The sequence below is a fragment of the Electrona antarctica genome, assembly GCF_951216825.1.
Source record: "Electrona antarctica genome assembly, chromosome: 8".
Taxonomy (NCBI): domain Eukaryota; kingdom Metazoa; phylum Chordata; class Actinopteri; order Myctophiformes; family Myctophidae; genus Electrona; species Electrona antarctica.
The window spans coordinates 44422155-44444654 of NC_136789.1; the positions used below are offsets into that span (position 1 = coordinate 44422155).

The window sequence follows — 22500 nt, forward strand, 5'->3', positions numbered from 1 at the left end:
CGTTTGATCCCTGTCGTATTTCTAATTGAGAGGACATCGGGAAAGTTACATGACAAGCCAAGGCAGGCCATATACCACACACAGGTTGTGGATATATTTGTGGAATCAACTCAAGTTATCATAACGAATAGCCATTGCAGTTCTGAACAGAACAGCATACTAGGCCTATAGCCTTTACTATTGTATTTAAATAACATATTTAAATAATATGTCACATTACATTTAGCTTGCGTTCTTATCAAGAGAGCGTGCAACAATTGAAATCAAATCAAAATCCTCAACTTCCAACGGGGAGCGCAAGGTTCAAAGCCATGCAGCACCAAAACAGCACAACAAATGTATTCTGTATAAGAAATAATTATTTCTATTCCCCTTCACCCTGAACACTCCAGCCAGCCCTCGTGCGTTATATAGGCATTGACCATGTACCATTTTCAAAATAAAAATGTGTGCAACGTTCAATTTAAGTCACCATATATGAGTGATTAATTAGCCTATACCTGCCTCCAATTAAGGGTCATAAGTGATCAACCAATTTGTTTAATAGACCTGCTATGCCTTACAAGTTTAATTGTTTTATATAGCTATTATTATGATCGTTTTTACGATGTTATAGTCTTGCATGTCAGCTATCACTAACAATACATGGTGTGGAAAAGACAATTAAAGACAATTTATTACCCACTTAAGATCGTCAATCTAAAATATTGTTTTATTGCATATTAAACGACCTGCGTTATGAAGGTATATGAATAGCCCTTGGGCCTATAAACCAGACTTCGGCAAGGCGCTCTATTTATGACAATAATTCAACACTTATGGTGGGACATTGATTTATATTGTTATAAGCATCGGGCAGTTCCAGGGCATGGTCAGTGCTTGCATCTCCATTTTCCTTATCGGTTTACATTTATGACATAACATTGCTATAGAAAATGAATCAATAGACTACTGTAAGACAACAGAATGTCAGTAATATGTTGTGTAGCTAAAATATATAATAGCTAAAAAGTCTTTCCTCAAAATGTTATAGCTATACTAACAGGTGCGCACTGAACGGACACATGCTATAGTCACTATAGTCAGGCTACTCTTTTTTTTAATCTCCATTATGAGGCAAATGTCAATTCAAAAACTGACAGATATATTTCACTGAAATACATTTGAATATCAAGGCCACCACAATCTTACAATGCAATATTGCTGCATGTAGCAGGCCTACTTGTGGCGCACAGGAGGAATTGTGGACCAGTTTGTAATTAATCGGAAGGTTCCCGGCATGTCCTTAATTGAGCAAGAAGACACTTAACCTCTTCTGCAGCTGCTCCCGATGAGCAGGTTAGTGCCTTAATTGGGTAAAATGTAGGCCAAATTACAATAAATGCAGACCATTACCAATTCTACAGTTACTTATAAGTTGTGGAATTTATACAAAGGGACCCTGTTTGAGACTACAGGCCTACCAAATAATCTGACTGCAGGCAAATGCAGCCTAGTAGTAATAATTTAAAAAATCCCACGAACATGACATAATTGGCACTTACTTGTGATGGTGGGGGGGACACTGCTTCGTCGGATCCAGTCGTAGGGGTTTCTCCGCTGCGGCGAATTGGGCGACAACTGCCCGACCGGAGGGTTGAGGGAAGCGGGCAGAAGGGGAGGCTGTCCGGGGAAGTCCGGCGGACTGAAGCCGAGGGCAGCACCAACGGCGGCCGGGTTGGACGTGGGCCCGCCGCCGGCCGTGCCCGGGTGCCCGTAGTGCGACGACCAGTCGTCCCGAGGCGGCGGAGGGGGATACGCGTGAGGGCTCCAGCCGCCGTTCTGACCCGAGTGCGGGTCGTTGTTGATGCCGGGATGGTGGTGGTGGTAGCTGGCGAAGTCCGAGTACTGGGGCGGCGTGGGGACGAAGTTCTGGGGGTTGATGTTGAGGCTCGGGTGCCGCGAAACGGGGTTCTGGTGGTGGTACATGCTGGAGTCTTTGTCCAAAACGTAACTCAAGTACATCTTTCCGGGTGATGAGGGGACGCCCTGCGCATAGTGTGCCTCCAGTGTGCCTCTCTTTCTCTCTCTCGTTCACTCTCTCTCTGTCTCTCTCTCTCTCTCTCTCACACACACACCTCAAGTCTGTCTGGCTGTCAGGACTGGCTTGTGGCGAGTGGTTCTGCCTGCTGTCAGTTTGTGCGAGTAGTCTATCTTTCTCACTCTCTCCCTATCTCTGACTCTACCTGCCCCAAAGCCACACCTGCGCTCTCTCTCTCCCGGTTAACTCCAGTTAAAGTGTTGCTGTGACGCGGGGCGTTTTATTGCACTCATCTCCCTCCCTCCATATATCTCTTTCCCTCCCTCGCTCCCCTCTATCTTCTCCTCCCACTTCCCCCGCCGCCTTCACTGTAGGCCTATACCTCTCTATCTCGATTTTAGTCGACGTCGTTATATATATGCCTTACTGGACGTATTCGTTCTCTATTTTTAATCATGATCCCCTGTCATTAAATGTATATTCCTCAATTTCAATTCCTCGTCTATAATATCCCCTTTCACCCTCTGTTCCATTCGTTTGTTCATCTTTCTCACCTCCCTTCCCATGTATTCTCGCGCCCCTTCCTTGGCATTTTCACTAATACTATCTTGGGTCTATTTGCATGAAGACTCCTGTTGTCTGCATTTCAAAGGGTTCCACCAAAGGCACCCGAATGTTACAAATCACAATAAAAAATGCTCGCGCCATCATGCGCCGACAGCCAGCCTAGACGCCTATATGCGCTGAGAATACAATGACCACTGCACATTCAATCGAGTTGGTCTATATCAACCATAGGATAGACTGTTGGCGTAAATTAGCTAATTATGTTACCAAGTTTTAAACCAACCAAATTCAATTTATTCTTTATCATCTCAGATCTCAGGCAAATATACATACAAATACATTGTGAAAGTCAGCTGATTAACTGCACTGTGCAGCCTAGGCCTATTTGACAGGCCGATGGGTCTCGGCTGCATGGCTATAGCATTTGCGCAGGTGAATGCATTAGCCTACATTATTTATTCATTTAAGCGACAATCCTTAATTTAAACTTGAATGGACAGTGGAAATCAAAGGAACATTGTCATTGCATGAAGGCTATAATTTTTTGCAGAGTCCATGCATGTGCAGTTTCAAGTAGGCCCTATATTGGCTACACACATCTCACCATCAATGATTGTACATATTCAAAAATGTCAACATTATTATTGCTTATAATAATTTAGACATTGCACAAACTTAAACGTAACGAAAATACTACATGTGATAGAAAATGCGAGTTTACATTTGCAATTTGTAAATAATAAATAATAATATCGAAATAATAATAATAATCATCATCATCATCATCATCATCATAGTGTCAGCATGCAATAGCCTGATAATGATTCTTCAAATTCAACTTAAAATTTGACTGCTTCCCTTCATTCCCCCCCCCCCCCCCCCCCCCCACACACACACACACGCGCGCGCATTCCATATCTATGGTGGGTGGCGGAGGAAGTAGCGAGGAGAGTAGGCTATATTGCCGTCGTTATAAACATGGGGGCATCTAAAGGTTAGCAGTCGCCTCTGTCTCTTTCCCTGCCGTCCCATTGAAATGTGGAGAGGGGGAGGAGTAGGAGGAGGAGAAGGTGGGGGTCCTCTGTCTTCAGACGCCAAGGTAGCTTCCTCCGTTTTCACTTGTCTTGTCCAGTTCAGTCCTCCCACGCACATATACTGCCCCTCAGTCCCCGGCCCTCATTCGGGAGTTTGTAGTGAAGGAGATACGGAGGGCAGTATCTTCTGTAGAGATCTGTTTGAACTGTTCCATTGACATCTGTTCCCTCTCTCGGTCCGCAACATTCAACAGATCAATAGATTATATAACAACCTCTGAAATAAAAAAATATTAAATTAGACTAAATTAACATGCTATTAGAGTGGAATATTAGTAAACGAATGGAAATGGAAACTTTAGCCTGAGTTGATTGATTGACATATACTGCATGCAGCCTATAGGTTGCAGATACAGCATTTGAATCTGAGGCAAACATCAAAGGCATATTATATAAAACAAAATATTAAATTAAATTACTTGAGTTAAAGTAGTCTATAATGGATCAAATGCTCTTCATTCTATTATTTCATATGCAGGTTTATATTTCAAATGTCAAACGGGAAAAACAAATTGTAGTCAAAGCTATATACTTTTGGTGGAAAGACTGATGTTTTGGGAGGAGACAGAATGTCTCTTTATGTGGTCCAGGGATTTGAGCTGACCTGCTGGTCAGAATGCTACTTCACTTTCCTCCTCAATTCCTTCTCATTACCACTGCACTTGTTACGCTGCACAATCTGTATTTCCATTCTATTCCACCCTGGCTTAAGAGAGAATTATCTGTATCTTTATGGATTTATGGGAGATTTATTGTTTTACACTGATGAGTATTTAGTTTAGTTTAAATAAATGGTTGACTCTACAGTGTCAGAGTGGAGAGGGTGTATAGTATTGTCAGAATGTTTCCGGAGGAGCAGGGCTGTCATTCTGTGTGTAGTATACTGTTGTAAAAAGGGTTGCCCGATCATATAAACATGTTATAATCATTATTATGTTTATGTCCCTGTGTGATTGACATACCAAGTTCCTGATCATTGTCAGACTCAAAGGGGCTGATATACAAGGTGCAAATTATGGGTCATTTTCTCACTTGAATTGAAACATTGTTTATTTGCTATGACTATAATGCTAATGCGTGTATATATATATGCACTGTATACATAATTGCCTATATAGAGCGTCACAGTCCCGTCCCCTTTCATGACAACGACAGGCCCAGGAAATAATTCCCCATGCATTTTTCCCAAAGACATTTCAAAAAGTATTTATTTAAAGATCTGTAAGCCTCGAACAAAGCCAACTCGGATCGTGACAAATCATGACAACAAACACAATTCTTTGGGCCGAACAAATAATTAGAAAGAAGAAAAAAGGGGCAGGGTACAACACTTTTTTGTTGTTTTGTTGTTTGTCTATAGGAAAAATACATGGGGAATTCTTTCCTGGGCCTGTCGTCATCTTGAAAGGGGGCGGGACTGCGATGCTCTAGGGTTGCCCCCGATCCACATAAAATTTGGCACAAACATTGGTCAGGTGTCTGCCATCAGAATAGCCACACCAGGGGCACCCCATGCCCCACCCCATGCCTCACAGGGTGTCACAGGCGCACCACTGCATGCTCCACACCAAACTTGGCACAAACACACCAGGGGCCACATGAGGGCTTCCGAGTGCCCCAAGTGCACTGTTGCTCCAATCTGCACCAAACATGGCACAAACACTGTTCAGGAGTCTGGCCACATGTGGCCCGGAGCCACAGGCTATATTTGCTCCAATCCACACCAAACTTTGCACAAACACTGTTCAAGGGTTTGCCATGTCACACCAGGGGCCACAGGCGCACCGCTACTACAATTTGCACAAAACTTGGCACAAATGCTGTCCAGGGGTCTGGCATGACAATTTTCATATGCACCTTCCTGTTCTGTTCTTTTTATAGAAGTGTCTATTTGTACGTCTCTAAATGTTTTGATGAATTGAACAAGGTGGACCCTCTTGTAAACAAGTGTAATGCTTAATTGGGTCGTCCACTCACAGTTAACAGTCTTATATTGAGTTTGTGCTTGAAATGTACTGTAATTCTGCAAACTGTTAATAAATATTTCAATCAATCAATCAATCAAACCAATACAGATTGGATCCATATGGGGCACTATAGCAGTGTTACAATTTCTAACATTTCAAATGGTCATAACTCGGTGACCATTGTTCTGATCAGTGCAATATAGGACTGCATTTGAATTACAGGGGTATGTTTTGTGAAATGTGTCCTCTGCATTTTCCCATCCTACATCCTACCCATATTGCCCGTAGAGCAGTCAGGACTTTAAAATGTCTTCACTTCGACACATAGACCAGGGCAGAAATCAGGGACCTTCTGTCTCACAGACCCATTCAGCTATTTCGGCATAAGGAAAATCAGTGTTATTTTGGTCAGAAAATGTGTGCATGCATGCGCGCATGAATGTAGAATTATGTGAGGATGTCATTTAAAATGTGAGGGACATCATTTATTTGACTACATTTTTTTAAATAGTTTATTATAAACCTGTATGTATGCTTTTAATGTAATGATATGAAAAGCAGTCTATTGTCATAGTATTGTATTGTCACCTTGCACTGTCAGACATTATTTAGCTAATTTGTCTTTCTCTTATGATACAGCTATTGATTAACCCCTATACCCCCTCCCCTTTTAAGAAACACATGTTGTATGCATGTGTCATTGTCTTCCATCTGTGACTATAGATATGGTGACACCCCATATGATCACAAGTAATTAGTAATAGTGCCAATGTTATGTAACAAAGTCTGCTTTGGGAAGTTTCATTATTATTCCTTTTAATGGAAAGTTGAATAAATAAATGTGCACCTATAACATTTTCCATTCAATAACTCATTTAGGTTTGACAAGTGTACAATAAAGAGATGCTAGAAGAGAAGAGAAGAGAAGAGAAGAGAAGAGAAGAGAAGAGAAGAGAAGAGAAGAGAAGAGAAGAGAAGAGAAGAGAAGAGAGCATCTTAAGAGAATCATACATGAAATGACAGAAATTATCATGCAAAGAGCATCACCAAAATTATTGGTATTGGTATTAGAAGTTTAATGACACAACAGGATCAATAAATAATTTCATTACACACTAGTGACACTACCGTAGATAAATGCCATGGGTTGATGCACATCGGATTTGTGGAAGCAGGAGAACAAATAGTCAATGTATGTATAGCAGCACACCAGAGGACCAAACAGAAAGAAAGCTAAACTGTACAGATACATGGGTTCCATCTTGTGTGCCTCACCTGTCTCCACGTAAACCATTAACCAGCCAAAAGCCATAAACCTCCAGTTTATGGAAAGTTTGATCATGGCGGTGGGTTGTAAAGGTTGGAGCATTTTATTGCCTCCCTAGGACCCAGAGCATGGGTCTTGTTCCTCACCTTGACACAATTTGCATGTGATCATCACCCTACTCTAACTTTAACCTCGAAACATCCGCAGACCTTTATAAAAGCATGTATATAGTGCTATGTCAGTTTGTGTTGTTGATCTGCATGCTGTAGACCATGCAGTAAGAGTAATGTCACGGCCAATATATTTTCTAATGTGTTGCTACAGACATATCCATATTAGAGTTGCATCCCTTCCTATAGACACGGCTCATAACGGCTAAATAGGTTCAACATTATTGTCAGCAACAGTTAAGCAATTTTACTTTATTCAAAAAGTACTTGGATTTAATATGATTATTATTATTTAAAAATAAATCTGGTTCATTGGTTCTAATCTGATAATGTGTTGGCTTATGACACAGCTAGTGCAGTGGTCCTCAAAGTGAGGTCTGGGGACCCCAGGAGTCCTTGAGGGGGTAGACAGGGGCCTCCAGCTAAATTAGTTAATATATAAAAATCATTTTAACCATTCCTGTTTAAATTAAACCGGTTTACATTGGCGATTTGAAAAATCGATCGATTTACATGCATGCGTTTTGATCTGCTATTTTCAAAAGAACTTGGGGGGAAAAAAATGATATTTTTGAACACTTTAACAGCACAATTATTGTATGGGGGTCCCTGGCACAAAATATGTTCAGATGGGGATCTGTGGGCAAATACATTTAATTTGGGGGTCCTCAATCTGGGTACCCACTGGCAAAACAAAGGAAGATGTATAGTCTTGAGAGACTATATGCTATAGACATGAGAACAGTTTAGTGTCTGCTGCAGGGAGGCATGCTGTGCTACTTGGCACTGTGCTTGCTGCTACGTGACCGATGCTCCTGCAGGTGTGGTCTGAGTGATGTTGATAACCTCACTATGCTGCAGATCATATGACCCAAGATGGGAGTTATGACAGCCACCATTTTGTTCCCAGAACTGAGGTTAAATTGAATTAATTTTATTTTCCTTTTAGTGGTTTTGGAATAAAAAGAAAGCTGTATATTAAAATGAACTGCACAACTATATAGACAATTATAATGTTATTCATACTTACAACGTTACAAATTCCTTTGCAGAAACATAACAGATGAAAATCCAATAAACTAAACACATAATTGGTGCAATTGAATACTGTAAATTAAAACAAATTCAACGTTGCAGGATAATAAACATTATTATTATTATGATTATTATTATTATTATACATACTGTTCAAGGATGTGATGCTGCTTGAAGAAAATATCCTTAGTGTAATTATATTAAACAAACAAATGATGTAACCTGCATGGGAATTCTAACAAATAAATGTTTAAACATTTGAATAACACTTTAAACATATAATGTAATGATCGACTTTAAAATGAAAATGAATGTCAACATTTTATTTTCAAGAAGTTTCAGAGAATTAAACCACAAGAATAGCCTATATGCCAACTTGCTAGAAATTAAGATGGACAAATGTGATTAAAATAATTAATTCGCTAATTACGATGAAGAGAATCGATTACATAGTTTTGAAAATTATCTAATAGAATCCTGATTATTGGTAATAGCCTACTTTGTCTTAGTGTAGGCCATCTTGTCTAGGCTATATCAATGTAACAACAAAATGCTAAAATTTAAAAGGAACCTCCCGTGTACGTGTAGGCTACAATATATTATTACAATTACATGTAAGCCTAGCCTATATTTTCATTCTGCTATTTATTTATTTAGTAATATAGAATCGTTTAAATTACAGTAGCAGTATACAAATAAGATGTGCCTATGTATAAAGTCTATAGATAGACAAGATTCGTTATTAAAGAACAAAAATATTTGTAGAATCTTATTATTATTAGACACGGACCTGTCTAGCTGTCAGTTCAGCATGAGGAAGTTTTGGGTGTCAATCTCTCAGTTAAACCTTTCAAACAATCATAAACTAAAACTATATTCATTTATTGTAGCGTAAAGGTTTGTCTCAGAAGATTATCAAGCAGTTAACTTTTTTGTAAGACATGGCTTGTGTCTAAAGATTCAAATGAGCATAACGGTATGACCATTGCGCTAAAAAGATATTAAACATTTTAAAAGAACAAAGTAAAATCGACAAGGCTGAATTGGTTGAGAGCGCCATCTTCTGGGAAAATACATGAGTTCACTGGTCGATATGCCGGCATGCAGGGAAAACATTAGCCCTGAAACGAGCGTCATGTGAGGAAAACATCTACAATGGCTTAGCTACATCTACAATGGTCTGACCTACAATGGTCCATAGCTTGCATTGCATTAGACTAGAGCTATGGACCAGAGCTAACAATGGCTACAACCGTACGCGAATATTGTAGGCCTATTCGCCAACGGCACAGGGAGGCATAATGCGGAGTGTTACGTAGTTCTACTATTTGGCTATTTTGAGCAATTTCCCATTGAGGTCATGGAGATAGGCCTAATATCATGTCAGACTTTAGACATTCTGACAGAGTAGATGTAGGCTGTAGGCTGTAGCCTGTTTCCATTATGTTTCACTTCAGAACATATTTTTTAATGGGCGTGGCTAGCGATTCAGGGCTGGGGCCAGGCTATCAACAATCAACTCTTCTCAGTCTCACACTCACCTTGCCTTCAGTGCTAGCTCTACATGATGTTTGTGGAATTCAGAGCCTGCTGACCTGTGTAGAACTATGCTATTGCATCCATTCAATATATTGTGGACTGTGCATGCCGTGGAGACTGGAGACGCCTGGAAAGATGAAGATGCTAGGAAACCTGCATTTAGTCAGCAAGCAGACTCTTCTCCTTCTGTATCTTCTGGGCTCTGAAACCAAGTTTTTTTTTTTTTGCCTTTCAAGACTTTTCCACCAGTGAACTGTCAGCTATAAACCACTACATTGAGGTTGTGGATAGTTTAGCTTATTGATAAGCACTCTGGTTCTCCTTCATATTTTGGTGTGTTACTTGTAATTTCTTTAAAAGTCACTAGATAAGAATTCAAGAACCCTAGACCCTTCATATGAGCTCTAAAGGTTGGCAAGTAGAATCAGAATCAGCTTTTTCCACATGATTACAGGGGGTGAGACTGAGTGAAATATTTTGTGCAATCTCAAATCATGAACACAGAGTGCAATCACAGCCAGGCGCTTTAACTGGCCCATTCGTGTTTTTATCTATAACTGCACCGATATGTGTAAAACTTTGTATGCACACTCCCTATAGAGGCCAAGGGAAAAACCTTTGACCTTCATTTTCCCCCATGCTCTTTATAGCGCCAGCAGGAGACTTGTGTAAAACACATTTTTTGATATTACTCCTTCAGATTTTATCCAAATAGGCCTATCACGCAAATAGTCATGTGATCAAGACGGATCTGTTTGATTTCTCATATTCCATCCTGATTGGCTTCCAAAGTGTTCAGGAGTGGCCAGTTTTGTACAAAATGCCGTAAATCATGAACACAGCGTCCAAATTGCGGTGAAACTGTGCACGCATATTCCCACTAGGCTGAGGAAGAAATGCTCCCATCCCGGTGGAGACCTGTGCACCAAGGGGCACTTTGTAGGCTATAGTTATAGCCTGAATCAGAATGCTAAAACGCTTTAATTGTAAATATAACAAAATGTAGTAAAAAGACAAATGTCTTATGTTGCGGTCACACAGGCAGACGCAACAACGCAGTCTACCATTAATTGTCAATGGAAGCCAGCGACATGACGATGCAAAGACACAATGATGCATGTAGCTGCTCCAAATTTTAGGCTACTCTCGTTTCTGCCCGTGTAAACACACCATTACCCTAATATTCTGGATTATCAGCAAAAACACTCAAACAAAATATATTTTCCAGCTTTTGGTGTGTGTACACAAACTTTGTCCTACATAAACATTGATGACGAAGGTGAGGACGCAAATCGTGATTGGCCGGAATGAGATGATGTATGATGATAAGAGCGCCCCTCACATCCACACAGGTGTGATTTTTGAGGGGCACCTTTCCCTCCGATGTCCAGCTTTTGGTAGGTGTACACAAACTTTGTCCTACAAACATTAAAATGCCATTGACAACAATGAATGGAGAATGTCTGTCATATGTGGATGAGCAAATCGGCTATTTTTGTCCTACACAAAGATTAATTTCCCATTGACAATGAATGGAGAAGTTATGTCATATGCAGACGAGCAAATCTACCCTGGCTAATAAGCCAGACGTGAATCTCCCGTTGGCAAAAAAATAGAAAATAAAGTGTGATGCGAGTCTGGCTTATTAGCCAGGCTAGAGCAAATCGGCTATTTTTGTCCTACACAAAGATTAAATTCCCAGCCATCGACAATGGATGGATGATACGATGATAAGAGCACCCCTCACTTCACACGGGTGTGATTCTTTATAGTATATGTTAATATAGTTTTACAGAGTAACCTCACATCCAGTGGTCATTGCATTTTGGGCTTGAGCGTAGATTCATTGGTACACAACTTGCTCAACAAGTTGCCACACAACTTGCATCTATAGGAGAGATGGTGTCTTGCCTTTCTATTGTTTGTCTTGGACACAGCTGAATGTACAACTTCAATTCATGTTAACCTTAATTGAAGTTTCTAATTGAACATGCTGGCATATAGTAACACCAAAATAAAACTCACCACAAAATCTCTGTGAAAAGGGTATACATTACTCAAAATCATGTGACAAATTGTAGACAGGTTTATGGATACAATGTACAAACATCTTAGATCTCAAATATTCCAATTCCATTAGCACGAGGCTACCCCGAAGAAGTGATGAACTTTTGAAAAAGGTTAAAGTCACAATCAAGGTCAATATTAGATAATCAGTCATATCTCTTCTGGACTAAGAAATCTAGCACAATGTGAACCTGTTGTCATCACAAGGAGGGCCTCTCCATTCTTGGTCTCATCAGTCACAAGCGGGAGGAGGTTTTTGGATACTTCAGAGACCCTAGAAAGAAAATTTGTATCTGTCAGTTGCGCCTTACACGGTCCACTAAATTCCTATGCATTTAGAGTAGATTATTATTCATTATCATTTTTGAAAGATGCTAGTTATACTACGCATGTTGGCTATATGCTTTGTTATTCAAATTGACTACCTTTTGCTTCGCCTCAAATAAAGAATAGTTTTTCCCAAACTTTTCTGGATCAGGGCCCACTTGAAAATCTCAAAAACGTTTGTGGGCCCACTCATCTGACCACTTAACAGATCAAGTCAAATTATAACACAAAATGCACATCAATTGTATTTAAAATTTGATGAATGCAGCAAATGTAGTATAGGCCTACTTTTATGTAGGTATCACAGTAATATAGCCCATTTGTTTTTTAATAAACGTACTTTAGATAAATCGTTAAAATCTTCATGTTTTGCCAATGATTTGGGGACCACTTGCAATACCGTCACGGTTGGGAATCACTGATTTATATAGCATGTTGTTTAGACTGATGCAAGGTTTATAGTTGTACCTGGTATCCTAGTTACTTCCTCTCCATTTACATGACTATGTAAATAGAGAGGAAATGTGTTTGTCTTTGTGATCTAATTTATTTCCTTTCCCATGGCTATTCAAAACAGCTATACAGGAATAGATAGACGTTGACACAAAGGGTTGCCCACCTGCCCCTGGCAGGCAACAAAAACTTTAGAGGTAGAGTTTGCGTTCAGATTTTTTAAATTGTATTAAATCAATTAATTACCAGCTGCATTATTATTATTATTATCTGTGGGGGTCCGCTATAACTGCCTCTGTGTCCGTTTCTCTAAGGTGAAACTATTGTGTTCCGAGTCTTTCGTTTCCACCTGGACATATTTGTGGTGTGCACATACAGCCAATGGGAAAACCAGCTGGACTAGAGGACTACTGTAGCTTGCACACCGATGATTGACTCAGCTTGCTATTGCATAGCAGCTGGTAAAAAGTTCAACCTTTGGGCACACCTGAGACCTTAAGTGTCAACCCCTGATATTGTATGTAATAGATTTATTTTTTAATCAAAAGCTGCTACAGTGTAGAGACAAGGCAGACGAGTTCTAAAAACTTTGATTTGTTGTCTTTACTAAATAATTGGTGTAACAAATTTACCGTGGACTTTTACAAGAAGGTACTTGAGCCAGATCTTACTAAAGACAAAATAAAGAGAAACTCACTCTAACATTCCATACTTTTCCATCAGGCTTTTGGTTACACCACACAGATGAGAGAATTGCCCACATTTTTCTGTTGACTCCAATGCAGAGATTAAATCAGTTTGAATGAAACCGGGGCAGAGAGCATTGAACCGTACGCCATATCCTGATAAGGTAGAGGCAGCCTAATGTGACAGACAAAGAGAGAGAGAGAGAGACACACACAGACAGACAGACACAAGATTACAACTCATATTCAGGTTATGTGCTCATCATTGAGAAAGTGATGAGATGGCATCCAAGTCTGATCTGATATTAATAAAGCAGGGCACGTTTCTGAAAAACATACCACATTAAACCTTATTTAATTTTAGCAGTTTAATTTCTATCATTTGGAGCAGTAGCCTATTGATTGATTGAAATTGATTTTGTTCTTGTTTTTCATGTGGGATATTTGTGTCTCCAGATGATTCACTGTAAAAAAAAAAATGAAAAAGCTAAATAAAATATAAATCATTAAAAGAAGTAGGATCAAAAAGGTATACAGAGAAAGGAGGGTGGGGCGGGGGGGGCAGAGGCTGCTATTACTAAAGTGTTCAAAGTAGAAATAGACTCCTAAAGTTCAGGTGAAGAATGTGTAGTGTAGACCTCTGGTGCAAAAAAGCCTATTCAGATCTTGACACAACTTCAGGGTTATGCAATTTGGTATCCGGCCAGAAATGGGAACAGGAACACGAGACAGTGGGTTTTGGTAGTGGTGAAGAAGAACGAAGATGTGTGAAAACGAAATAGTAGTCAGTCTACCAGTAAGACGCCTAAGGGTGAGGTCCCGTGCACGCGTCTGCCTGGGTGACAGCAGACTGCTGGGCAAGCGCTGGCGCTTGGCATGGGAGGTCAGATCAACATATGGAATGAATTCTGTACTGGCCATATATGGAGCGTGTCTTGAGTGTACAGGGTTTGATGAGGTCAGATCAATATATGGAATGTCAGAACAGGTCAGCTCCATATACTGTATGGAGCTCTAAGGGTGGCAGCGGGGGCAGTGTCTTGAGTGTACAGGGTTTGATGAGGGCCCAGGTAAGGCCAGGCCTTAATTTTCGGGCCTGTTGAGAACTCTAGTTTTTGACGGCTGCCAGGCACGTTTGCACTAATAACTTTGGGGCAGGCCCTTCTAGAGTTCGAATGGACACGTATCAGTCAAAAGGGAGATATCGAAGAGGCAGGATGGATGTGGAAGCATCAACATATGGAATGTCAGAACAGGTCAGATCTAAGGGTTTGAGGTCAGATGTAGAGTTTCTGGCCAATATTGATGACATCAGTGATCTCCATATATGGGCATTCCCATGTGATGTCACGAGACATGACCATATATGGTCATGCATGGGGTGACCAACCAAACAACTGACTGGGAAATGTACGATTTCATAGTGAATGCGACCTGCAGTCGTAATAAACGTCGCTATTGTAGGCTATATAGACTTGCATATTTAATGCTGCTACATTGTCCAAGGAGCTGAACGTAAAACTCTTATGCAACAGTACACAAGATGTCACAAAAAGCACCTTGAATGGCGATGGCATAGGAAGTGGAAATACTTATGAAGCAGAGCAAAGTTCAAATTCATTGCATAAGTGCACATTTAGCAATGCTTCAACATAATGATGAATACTTTGTTGCTTACCGCCATGGCCCGAGTGAAGCCAATCACTGCATGCTTGGTGGCTGTGTATACTGGAGTGCTCGGTAGAGGACCCAAACCTGTAGGATAGGATGGGATAGCAAAGAATGCATGCACTGAATCCCAAGTTTGAAATCAAGGCATATAGATCATATTCTCTCAATCATGTTTTGTCCCACTAGTGATATTGGTCTTACATAATCGGTATTGAAATGGTCACTCTGACATAAGAATGCAGATGTGAACTGTTGCACACACATACTACCTTGCACATGTAAACAGAGCTGCTACCTTTAAACTGATCTTAAATCTGAGTTTTCTGTATGCCATTTAAATAGTCTTGTGAAAAAAAGTGCTGCTATTCGTTTCAAAAATACCCATAACATGTGTAAAGTTGCCCGAGGGTCAAGGCTCCAAAAACAGTCAGCGGTGCTTTTTTGTGGGTTTTATTTCTCCAAACTCCAATGCAGATAGTCACAGTGAAACGATATCCAACAGCAAAACAATACTGGCCAACAATGCAAAATAAATAACTCAAAATACTTAAAGCAAAACATAGGACAAAGGAACACGGAACCGAACTGCACTAGGATATGCCCCTGAAATGGGCCCTAGCAGCTCTCTCACTGGGCTGTCGGCATGTTGCCTGCCCGAACATAACTGTTACACTGCCTGCAGTCTCCTTTTTATAGGAGAGGATCCTACCACAAACAGAGAACCAATTAACATTAAACAGCTGATCTACCAGCTCACAAGTAACATACGAACATGAATAAGTAACCAATTAAATAGATGTTCTATTTTAGACTAAACATCATCTAGGTCTGCATTCAGTTCAAAAGACAATAGACATACTTTGCTCATAAACATTGTGAAACACCCCTACTCCTCAACAGTACTTGGCACCTTCCCTCCCTCTCTTAAGCCGAATGGTTGAGTCCAGCTCTGTTGGCAGTTCAGATTTAGAGAGTGTGCCAGCACTGCAGAGGCCATACAGGTGACAAACCATGAGCAAACCCTGGTTACAATAAACTGCATGTTTTACCCTGCCAGTCTGTGTGTATCATTTAATTAGTGCATTATCGTGAAACATTGATATCATTGTGAATAAGTTGTGAATGCATTCAACAGTATTGACAATTATATATTAGGACCTGTCTGCCCCACTACCCACAGACACTTCAGTTGCCTCCAACCCGGCCGGTTAATAGTTGGAAGCATCTGTGTGGTGTGTGCGTGCGTACAATGTCCTTAATCAGAGTGTTTGTGTGTATAGGGCACGGGCTGCCCCGTGACAATCAATCATGTTTTGTCCCACTAGTGATATTGGTCTTACATAATCGGTATTGAAATGGTCACTCTGACATAAGAATGCAGATGCAGTTGTGAACTGTTGCACACACACTACCTTGTACATGTAAACAGAGCTGCTACCTTTAAACTGATCTTAAATCTGAGTTTTCTGTATGCCATTTAAATAGTCTTGTGAAAAATGCTGCCATTTGTCCCAAAGTGACTGCAAAAAAAAGTGCTGCTATTTGTTCCAAAAAAGCTTTATACCCATAACATGTATATATGCAATGTGACATAGCTCTGTTTACAAAATGCTGTACACCCTTCAACTTTATATACTTTCCCCATTTTTTTGTATTGTGAATTTGTGACACTTGCTTTGGCAATGTAAACGTTTGTTTTCTCATGCCAATAAAGCTCCTTTGAATTGAGAGAGAGAGAGGACAGTTGTTTAGAGTTTGAATTGAGAGAGAGAGAGGACAGTTGTTTAGAGTTTACACTAGATGAAGTAGGAATGCTAAATGTTAATGCATGTTAGCATAACAATGAAGAGATTGAACTTGAAATTTCTCTGCGGTGCGTTGGTAAACTGGCGAGTTTTTTTGGGGTCGCCAACCCAAAAGGGAACCCCTGCGTTGCCAACCGTTCCGTAAAATACGGATTCGTACTATATTTGAGAATTAAATGATGCGTCCCGTATTGAATCAATAAGGAACGCGGTTTGTTCCGTATTTTCCTAAATGTCCCCTACGCGATCTGTCACAAACATCAACACTGAATTTAACAATAATGAACAAAATAAAACAGGAAATATTAAAGACACTAGACAGCACAATTGTTCTGGCGCGGGGGTCACGCAGGACCTCCCACGAGCATAAACCTTCGTTAGAGTATATAATCTAATGGCATAAACAAAAACCTCCCCCCGATCTGCATGTGTGCGGTGTGCTCTGCTGCTCTCCTCTGTGCCGTGGCGACGTGCCAAATCCTCTGCCTGTCTCTCCGGCCGGCCCCTCCGCACCACCACGCAGTTTAACAAAAATGTCTACTACTACAACAGCTGGTTCTCCACCGCCTCCGGCTCCAAAAAGAAAACGCCTTCAAAAATATAGACGTGAGAAGAGGCAAATCCCTGGCTTGACAGCGTCATGGGAGATGAATATAAAGCAAATTTCTGTGGCGCATGGGGGACTGTCTGATAGCAAAGAGCATGCTTCAGGGGATCAACATTCAACGTGTACGATCACAGAAGAGTCACTCACAGTTCTTCATGACTGAAACTGCCACTGAGATCGATTCGTTATGTGTTTTTACAAGATGTCAATCAGCAGTAGGCCTATTTAAAATATAAAACTAGAAAAAGTGCCCCTCGGGGCACAGGTCTCCACCAGGGCAGGTCAGGTTGTGGCCTCCTGGTGGCTTTGAGGAATTTTGTTCCAAAAATGTGTTTTGCAAAAATCCAACTGTTGGTGGCGCTATTACAGGCCAATGTGAAAAGGGTGGGATATATTCCTCAGCCTAGTAGGAAAGTCTGTGAAAGATTTCACATAAATTGCACGCTGCTGCGTTCATGATTTGAGGCTTTTGTTTCAAAAGGGCCAATCCGGCAACTTTGAAAGCCAATGTTAGCCAATTAGGATGGAATATGAAATATCGGACAGATCCATCTTGAACACATGACTATAGAGATAGTGTGTAACAATTTGTGGGATTTTTGGACAGAATCTGGAGGAGTAATATAAAAAAGTGTTTTTCAAAAGTCGGCCTCCTGGTGGCGCTATAACATGCCGCTCTGGAAAATTTGGGGCAGAGGTTCATCGTTGGCATCCAGGGAGTCGTGTGTGCAAAATTTGGCATCGACCGGGTTAACGGTGCCGGAGATTAGCTGTTCAGACGGACGGACAGACGGAGTGAAAAACGTACTCTCTCCCCATGTAGTTAATAAACCCCTTCCTTACTGACCACAGTGACCCCAGAGGCTAATATGGTATGTCAATCCATCCATCTATCTATCGATCTTCAACCGCTTATCCGTAGTCGGGTCACGGGGGAAACAGCTCCACCAGAGAGCCCCAGACTTCCCTCTCCAGAGCAACATTAGTAACTTCCTCCTGGGGGATCCCGAGGCATTCCAAGGCCAGTTAGTCTATGTGACCGCGCTGCTTCGCCGCATGGTCGTATAAGTGTCCCTTATTTCAAGATCTCAAAGGTGGCAAGCCGCCCTGCCCTAGGTAACTGCTGCTGAAATTGAGGTAAAGGCGAGCTGAAATTGAGGTAAAGGTCCGACGTCCTAACAGTCCGACAAGCAATAGTCCGACACCCTACCCCAAACCCTAACCGCACGAGGAAGCCACGGGCGAGTCTTAACCGGCCATGTATGTCGGAGCCACGGGTCACACGGCTAAGTCTTAACCGGCCATGTATGTCGAACTAACGTAATCCCCCCAGCACCATTGTCCTTGTTAAAACTGAACCCATATGATGTACCTGCCATGGAGGCCGTGTTGATGATGACACCTCCGTGACCGCCAGTGAGTTTGCTCATGTGTTCCAGGGCTATGTAGGTCCCTCTCACGACTGCATTCTGCAAGATACATACATTTATTGATTCATTTTATTGCATTTTAGAGTGCTCATTAGATTTCAGAGTGCTCATCAACAGCTTTGATCATAAGAAGTTTCATCATGCATCTGCATAATTGGAGAAGAGGGAGAGGATCTGCTTTCTCCAATTGTACAGTGCATGAGTGAATCACTGTATACAGCCCTGATATTCTAAGAGGACATTTCAAGATGAAGACAGAACACAGCAGTAATCTTCCATTGCAATCATGTCTAGATTGGGTATACAATACACAAAGCTCCTATAGCTGACTGCCATGACTGGACCACATATGGTAATTTAACATCCTTGGTTAGGTTCTGGATGTTACCTGTGGTTGCATGTCCTTCTGCCATCATATTCCTGTTTCTAAAGTGTCTAACTATTTAAATGAAGCAAAAATAAAAATGATTTAGAACTTTCACACATTTCACTGCATGCATTCATTCATTAGGGTTAGTCAATACGACTTAACTCTGCATGTATCTAGTTACACTTGAGAATAGATCTATACTATACTGTAGATCTCATTCTAGAAAATTAGAGAATGATGCCATATTTTAAGTTACTTCTTAAGACAAATAAGTGTTGGAAATCTTTTAATTAACTTTTGATAATAACTAGGGTGGGCAATGGCTGATTTAAATCCTAATCCAATAGGGTGAATTGGCACTATATGCACAGCAGCCATCCTTTCCATTCTGGTCAAACAGAGTCAGGGTGCTGATATTGTACATGTTGGCTCATTGGACAGGCTCTGCTAAACAGAGCTTTAATCAGTATCATAACGCCAGGCCTGATTAGGAACAACACCGAGTCGGCCTACAGGGAGGAGGTCCAGCACCTGGCGGCGTGGTGCGCTAACAATAATCTGGCTCTCAACACCACGCAGCAGCGTCTATACTTCCTAAGGAGACTGAGGAAGGCTCACCTTGATCCCCGGATTCTGGTGAACTTTTACCGCTGCACCATTGAGAGCATGTTGACAAATTGCATCTCAGTGTGGTACAACAGCTGCACAGTGTCTGATCGGAAGGCCCTGCAACGGGTAATAAAAACTGCCCAGTACATCATTGGCACCCAACTCCCGTCCATTGAGGATCTACAGCGCCAAAGATGTCTGCGTAGGGCGAGAGGCATCCTGAAAGACCCCTCTCACCCAAACCACAGACTCTTTGCCCTTCTTCCATCCGGGAGGCGCTATAGGACTATTGGTTCCCGCACTAGTAGGCTCAGGAACAGCTTCTTTCCTGTTGCTGTCTCCCTGCTGAACTCTGCCCCTCCTCAATGACACTGAACAATGATACCCCCTTCCTCCTACCCATCTGAACTCTCATGCTCACACCATACATACAGTAGCATTTTATGGCTTGTGTGGGTGGGTGTGTATATATATGCATACTCCTTATTTATATTTATACTTCATTGCTTATTTTTCTATTTATTATATACTACTGTACATTCATCAACAAGTGTATTTATTCCCATTACTGTATTGCACTCTGGCTAGACGCCACTATTCATTTCATTGTCAAAGTATTTGTATACTATGTGCAGTGACAATAAATTGAATCTAATCTAATCTAATCTAACCAGTGAAGGAAGTTAGAAGAGGTCCAATTTCAATGCCAATATGGCTGCTGCAGTGCATGTCACTGCATGATGCATTCCGATGCCAGCCTCGGCATGCGTGACTCCCCGATGCACAACTATGCCGGCATCCACACACGGCAGAGGGAAAGAGCTCTGTCGTGACATGTTTTTATCTGTTCCGCTTCCAATAAACAACTGATCTAAATGCCCTATGGGGCTGTATTTTGCGTGTCTTAAGTAACAGGTCTTATTACATAACTTAAGACCTGGAGGCGTGATCAATGCCATTTGGCTATTCCGAGTGGCCAAAGAGCATTGACCACGCCTCCAGGTCTTAAGTTAAGTAATAAGACCTGATACTTAAGACACGCAAAATAGTGTCTGTCCACTGTAAACAGAAGCCGCCCCCCCAGATGCATGCATGTTTACTAGCTCTGACCCATAACGCTATGGACCAGAGCTACATGCATGTAGTTCACACTACAATATGTCATGATCACAATGCACTTATAGTTCCACTTTTTCATGGTCTTACAAGATTTATGGAGATTGTCTTCTCCCAGCAAGCCTCATTTATAATGCCAGCATTGTTGCAGACAATGTCCAATCGTCCAAAAGTGTCCATGGTTTTCTGAAAGGCATCTGTATAGATAAAGACAAACAATTAGAAATTGACTGGCTTCTTTTGGGGTAAAATTTGGCTTTTGGCAAAAATACAGACTAACTAGAAAAAGTGCCCTTCTGGGCACAGGTCTCCACCAGGAGGATAGGAGTGTGTGTGATGTTTGGCAAAATGTTTAGGAGTGATATAAACATGTTTGTTTGTTTTTTGCAACAATTTTTCATTTTGTTGAGGAAATGCAGAGCCAGATCACTCATAGCATCTCTGAGGATAGAATTCTGGATGAGCAGGACGTGCAGCATTTTGTACAAAACGGGCCACTCCTGAAGACTAATGAACAGTATAGAGGCATGGCATGAGGATAATAATAATAATAATATGCCCCAAAATCTATAAATCTCACACTATTTAGGCAGCCAGCGGTTCCAAGCACCGCACAAGGTGCCCTTTTCTTCACTCGAGCACCTTGGAGCGTTGTCTTCAACTTCTGAGGTTCTGGATGATACCTGACCAACTGCAGCTCCTGGATTATATAGAGGACTCGACCGCATAACAAACGTGTTTGTCGAGGGAATACGGTTGCAATTGCAAATAGCTCTGAGCGATGTTCAACTGCCATTCCATGTCTGTATACTTTGGTGTGTACTGTTGTGTAAATGCCTTGAAGAGGAATATGTTAAACTAGAAAAAGTGCCCTTCTGGGCACAGGTCTCCACCAGGAGGATAGGAGTGTGTGTGATGTTTGGCAAAATGTTTAGGAGTGATATAAACATGTTTGTTTGTTTTTTGCAACAATTTTCTTCATACTCATAGCACTCATAGCATCTCTGAGGATAGAATTCTGGATGAGCAGGACATGTGCAGCATTTTGTACAAAACGGGCCACTCCTGAAAACTTTGGAAGGCAATCTTAGCCAATCAGTGTAGAATCTGAGAAAGCAAACAGACTTGTCTTGATCACATGACTACAGAGATCATGTAAACCGATTTGCATGAGATTTGGATGAAATCTGTGCGACTAATATAAACAATGTGTTTTGCAGAAATCGGCCTCATGGTGGCGCTATAACCGGCAGATGTGGAGGGATGCAGGGAAAATGTTTTCCCATGGCCTCTAGGGAGTGTGCATACAAAGTTGTACACAGATCGATGCAGTTATAGGTAAAAACAGGAATTGCCCGTTATAGCGCCACCATGAGGCTGGTTTGGAAAACAAATTGTGTCATGTCGTCCTCAGCCTAGTGGAAATGTGCGTGTATAATTTCACGGAAATTCCACACTGTGTTTGTGATTTGTGGCATTTTGTTCGAAACGGACCAATCATGTGAGCTTTGGAAGCGAATCTTAGCCAATCAGGAAGGAAGATGGGAAATGGTGCAGATCCGTGTTGATCACATGACTATGGAGATAGTGTATACCGAATTGTGTGATGTATGGATAAAATGTGTACGAGTAATCTACAGAAATGTGTTTTGCCTAAATCTGCCTCATGGTGGCGCTATAACAGGCCGTTGAGGAATATT

At 41.3% G+C, this 22500-nt stretch overlaps 2 protein-coding genes across 2 annotated transcripts in view; both read right to left on the reverse strand.

Moving 5' to 3' along the window:
- cdx1b (caudal type homeobox 1 b) overlaps positions 1-2004 on the reverse strand; it is a gene marked incomplete at both ends in the record, with an annotated part of 5474 nt that extends 3470 nt beyond the window's left edge. Inside the window, one exon of the mRNA XM_079507409.1 lies at positions 1545-2004. Within this exon, the coding sequence (XP_079363535.1) occupies positions 1545-2004 (460 nt within the window). The remainder of the gene's footprint in view (positions 1-1544) is intronic.
- An 8833-nt stretch (positions 2005-10837) lies between these two features.
- LOC306928555 (15-hydroxyprostaglandin dehydrogenase [NAD(+)]) overlaps positions 10838-22500 on the reverse strand; it is a 13427-nt gene continuing 1764 nt past the window's right edge. The window contains exons 3-7 of the mRNA XM_079508787.1: positions 20891-20997; positions 18648-18744; positions 14871-14947; positions 13204-13367; positions 10838-12000 (exon numbers count right to left, since the gene is read on the reverse strand). Coding sequence (XP_079364913.1) covers positions 11877-12000; positions 13204-13367; positions 14871-14947; positions 18648-18744; positions 20891-20997 — 569 coding nt within the window. The 3' untranslated portion in view covers positions 10838-11876. The remainder of the gene's footprint in view (positions 12001-13203; positions 13368-14870; positions 14948-18647; positions 18745-20890; positions 20998-22500) is intronic.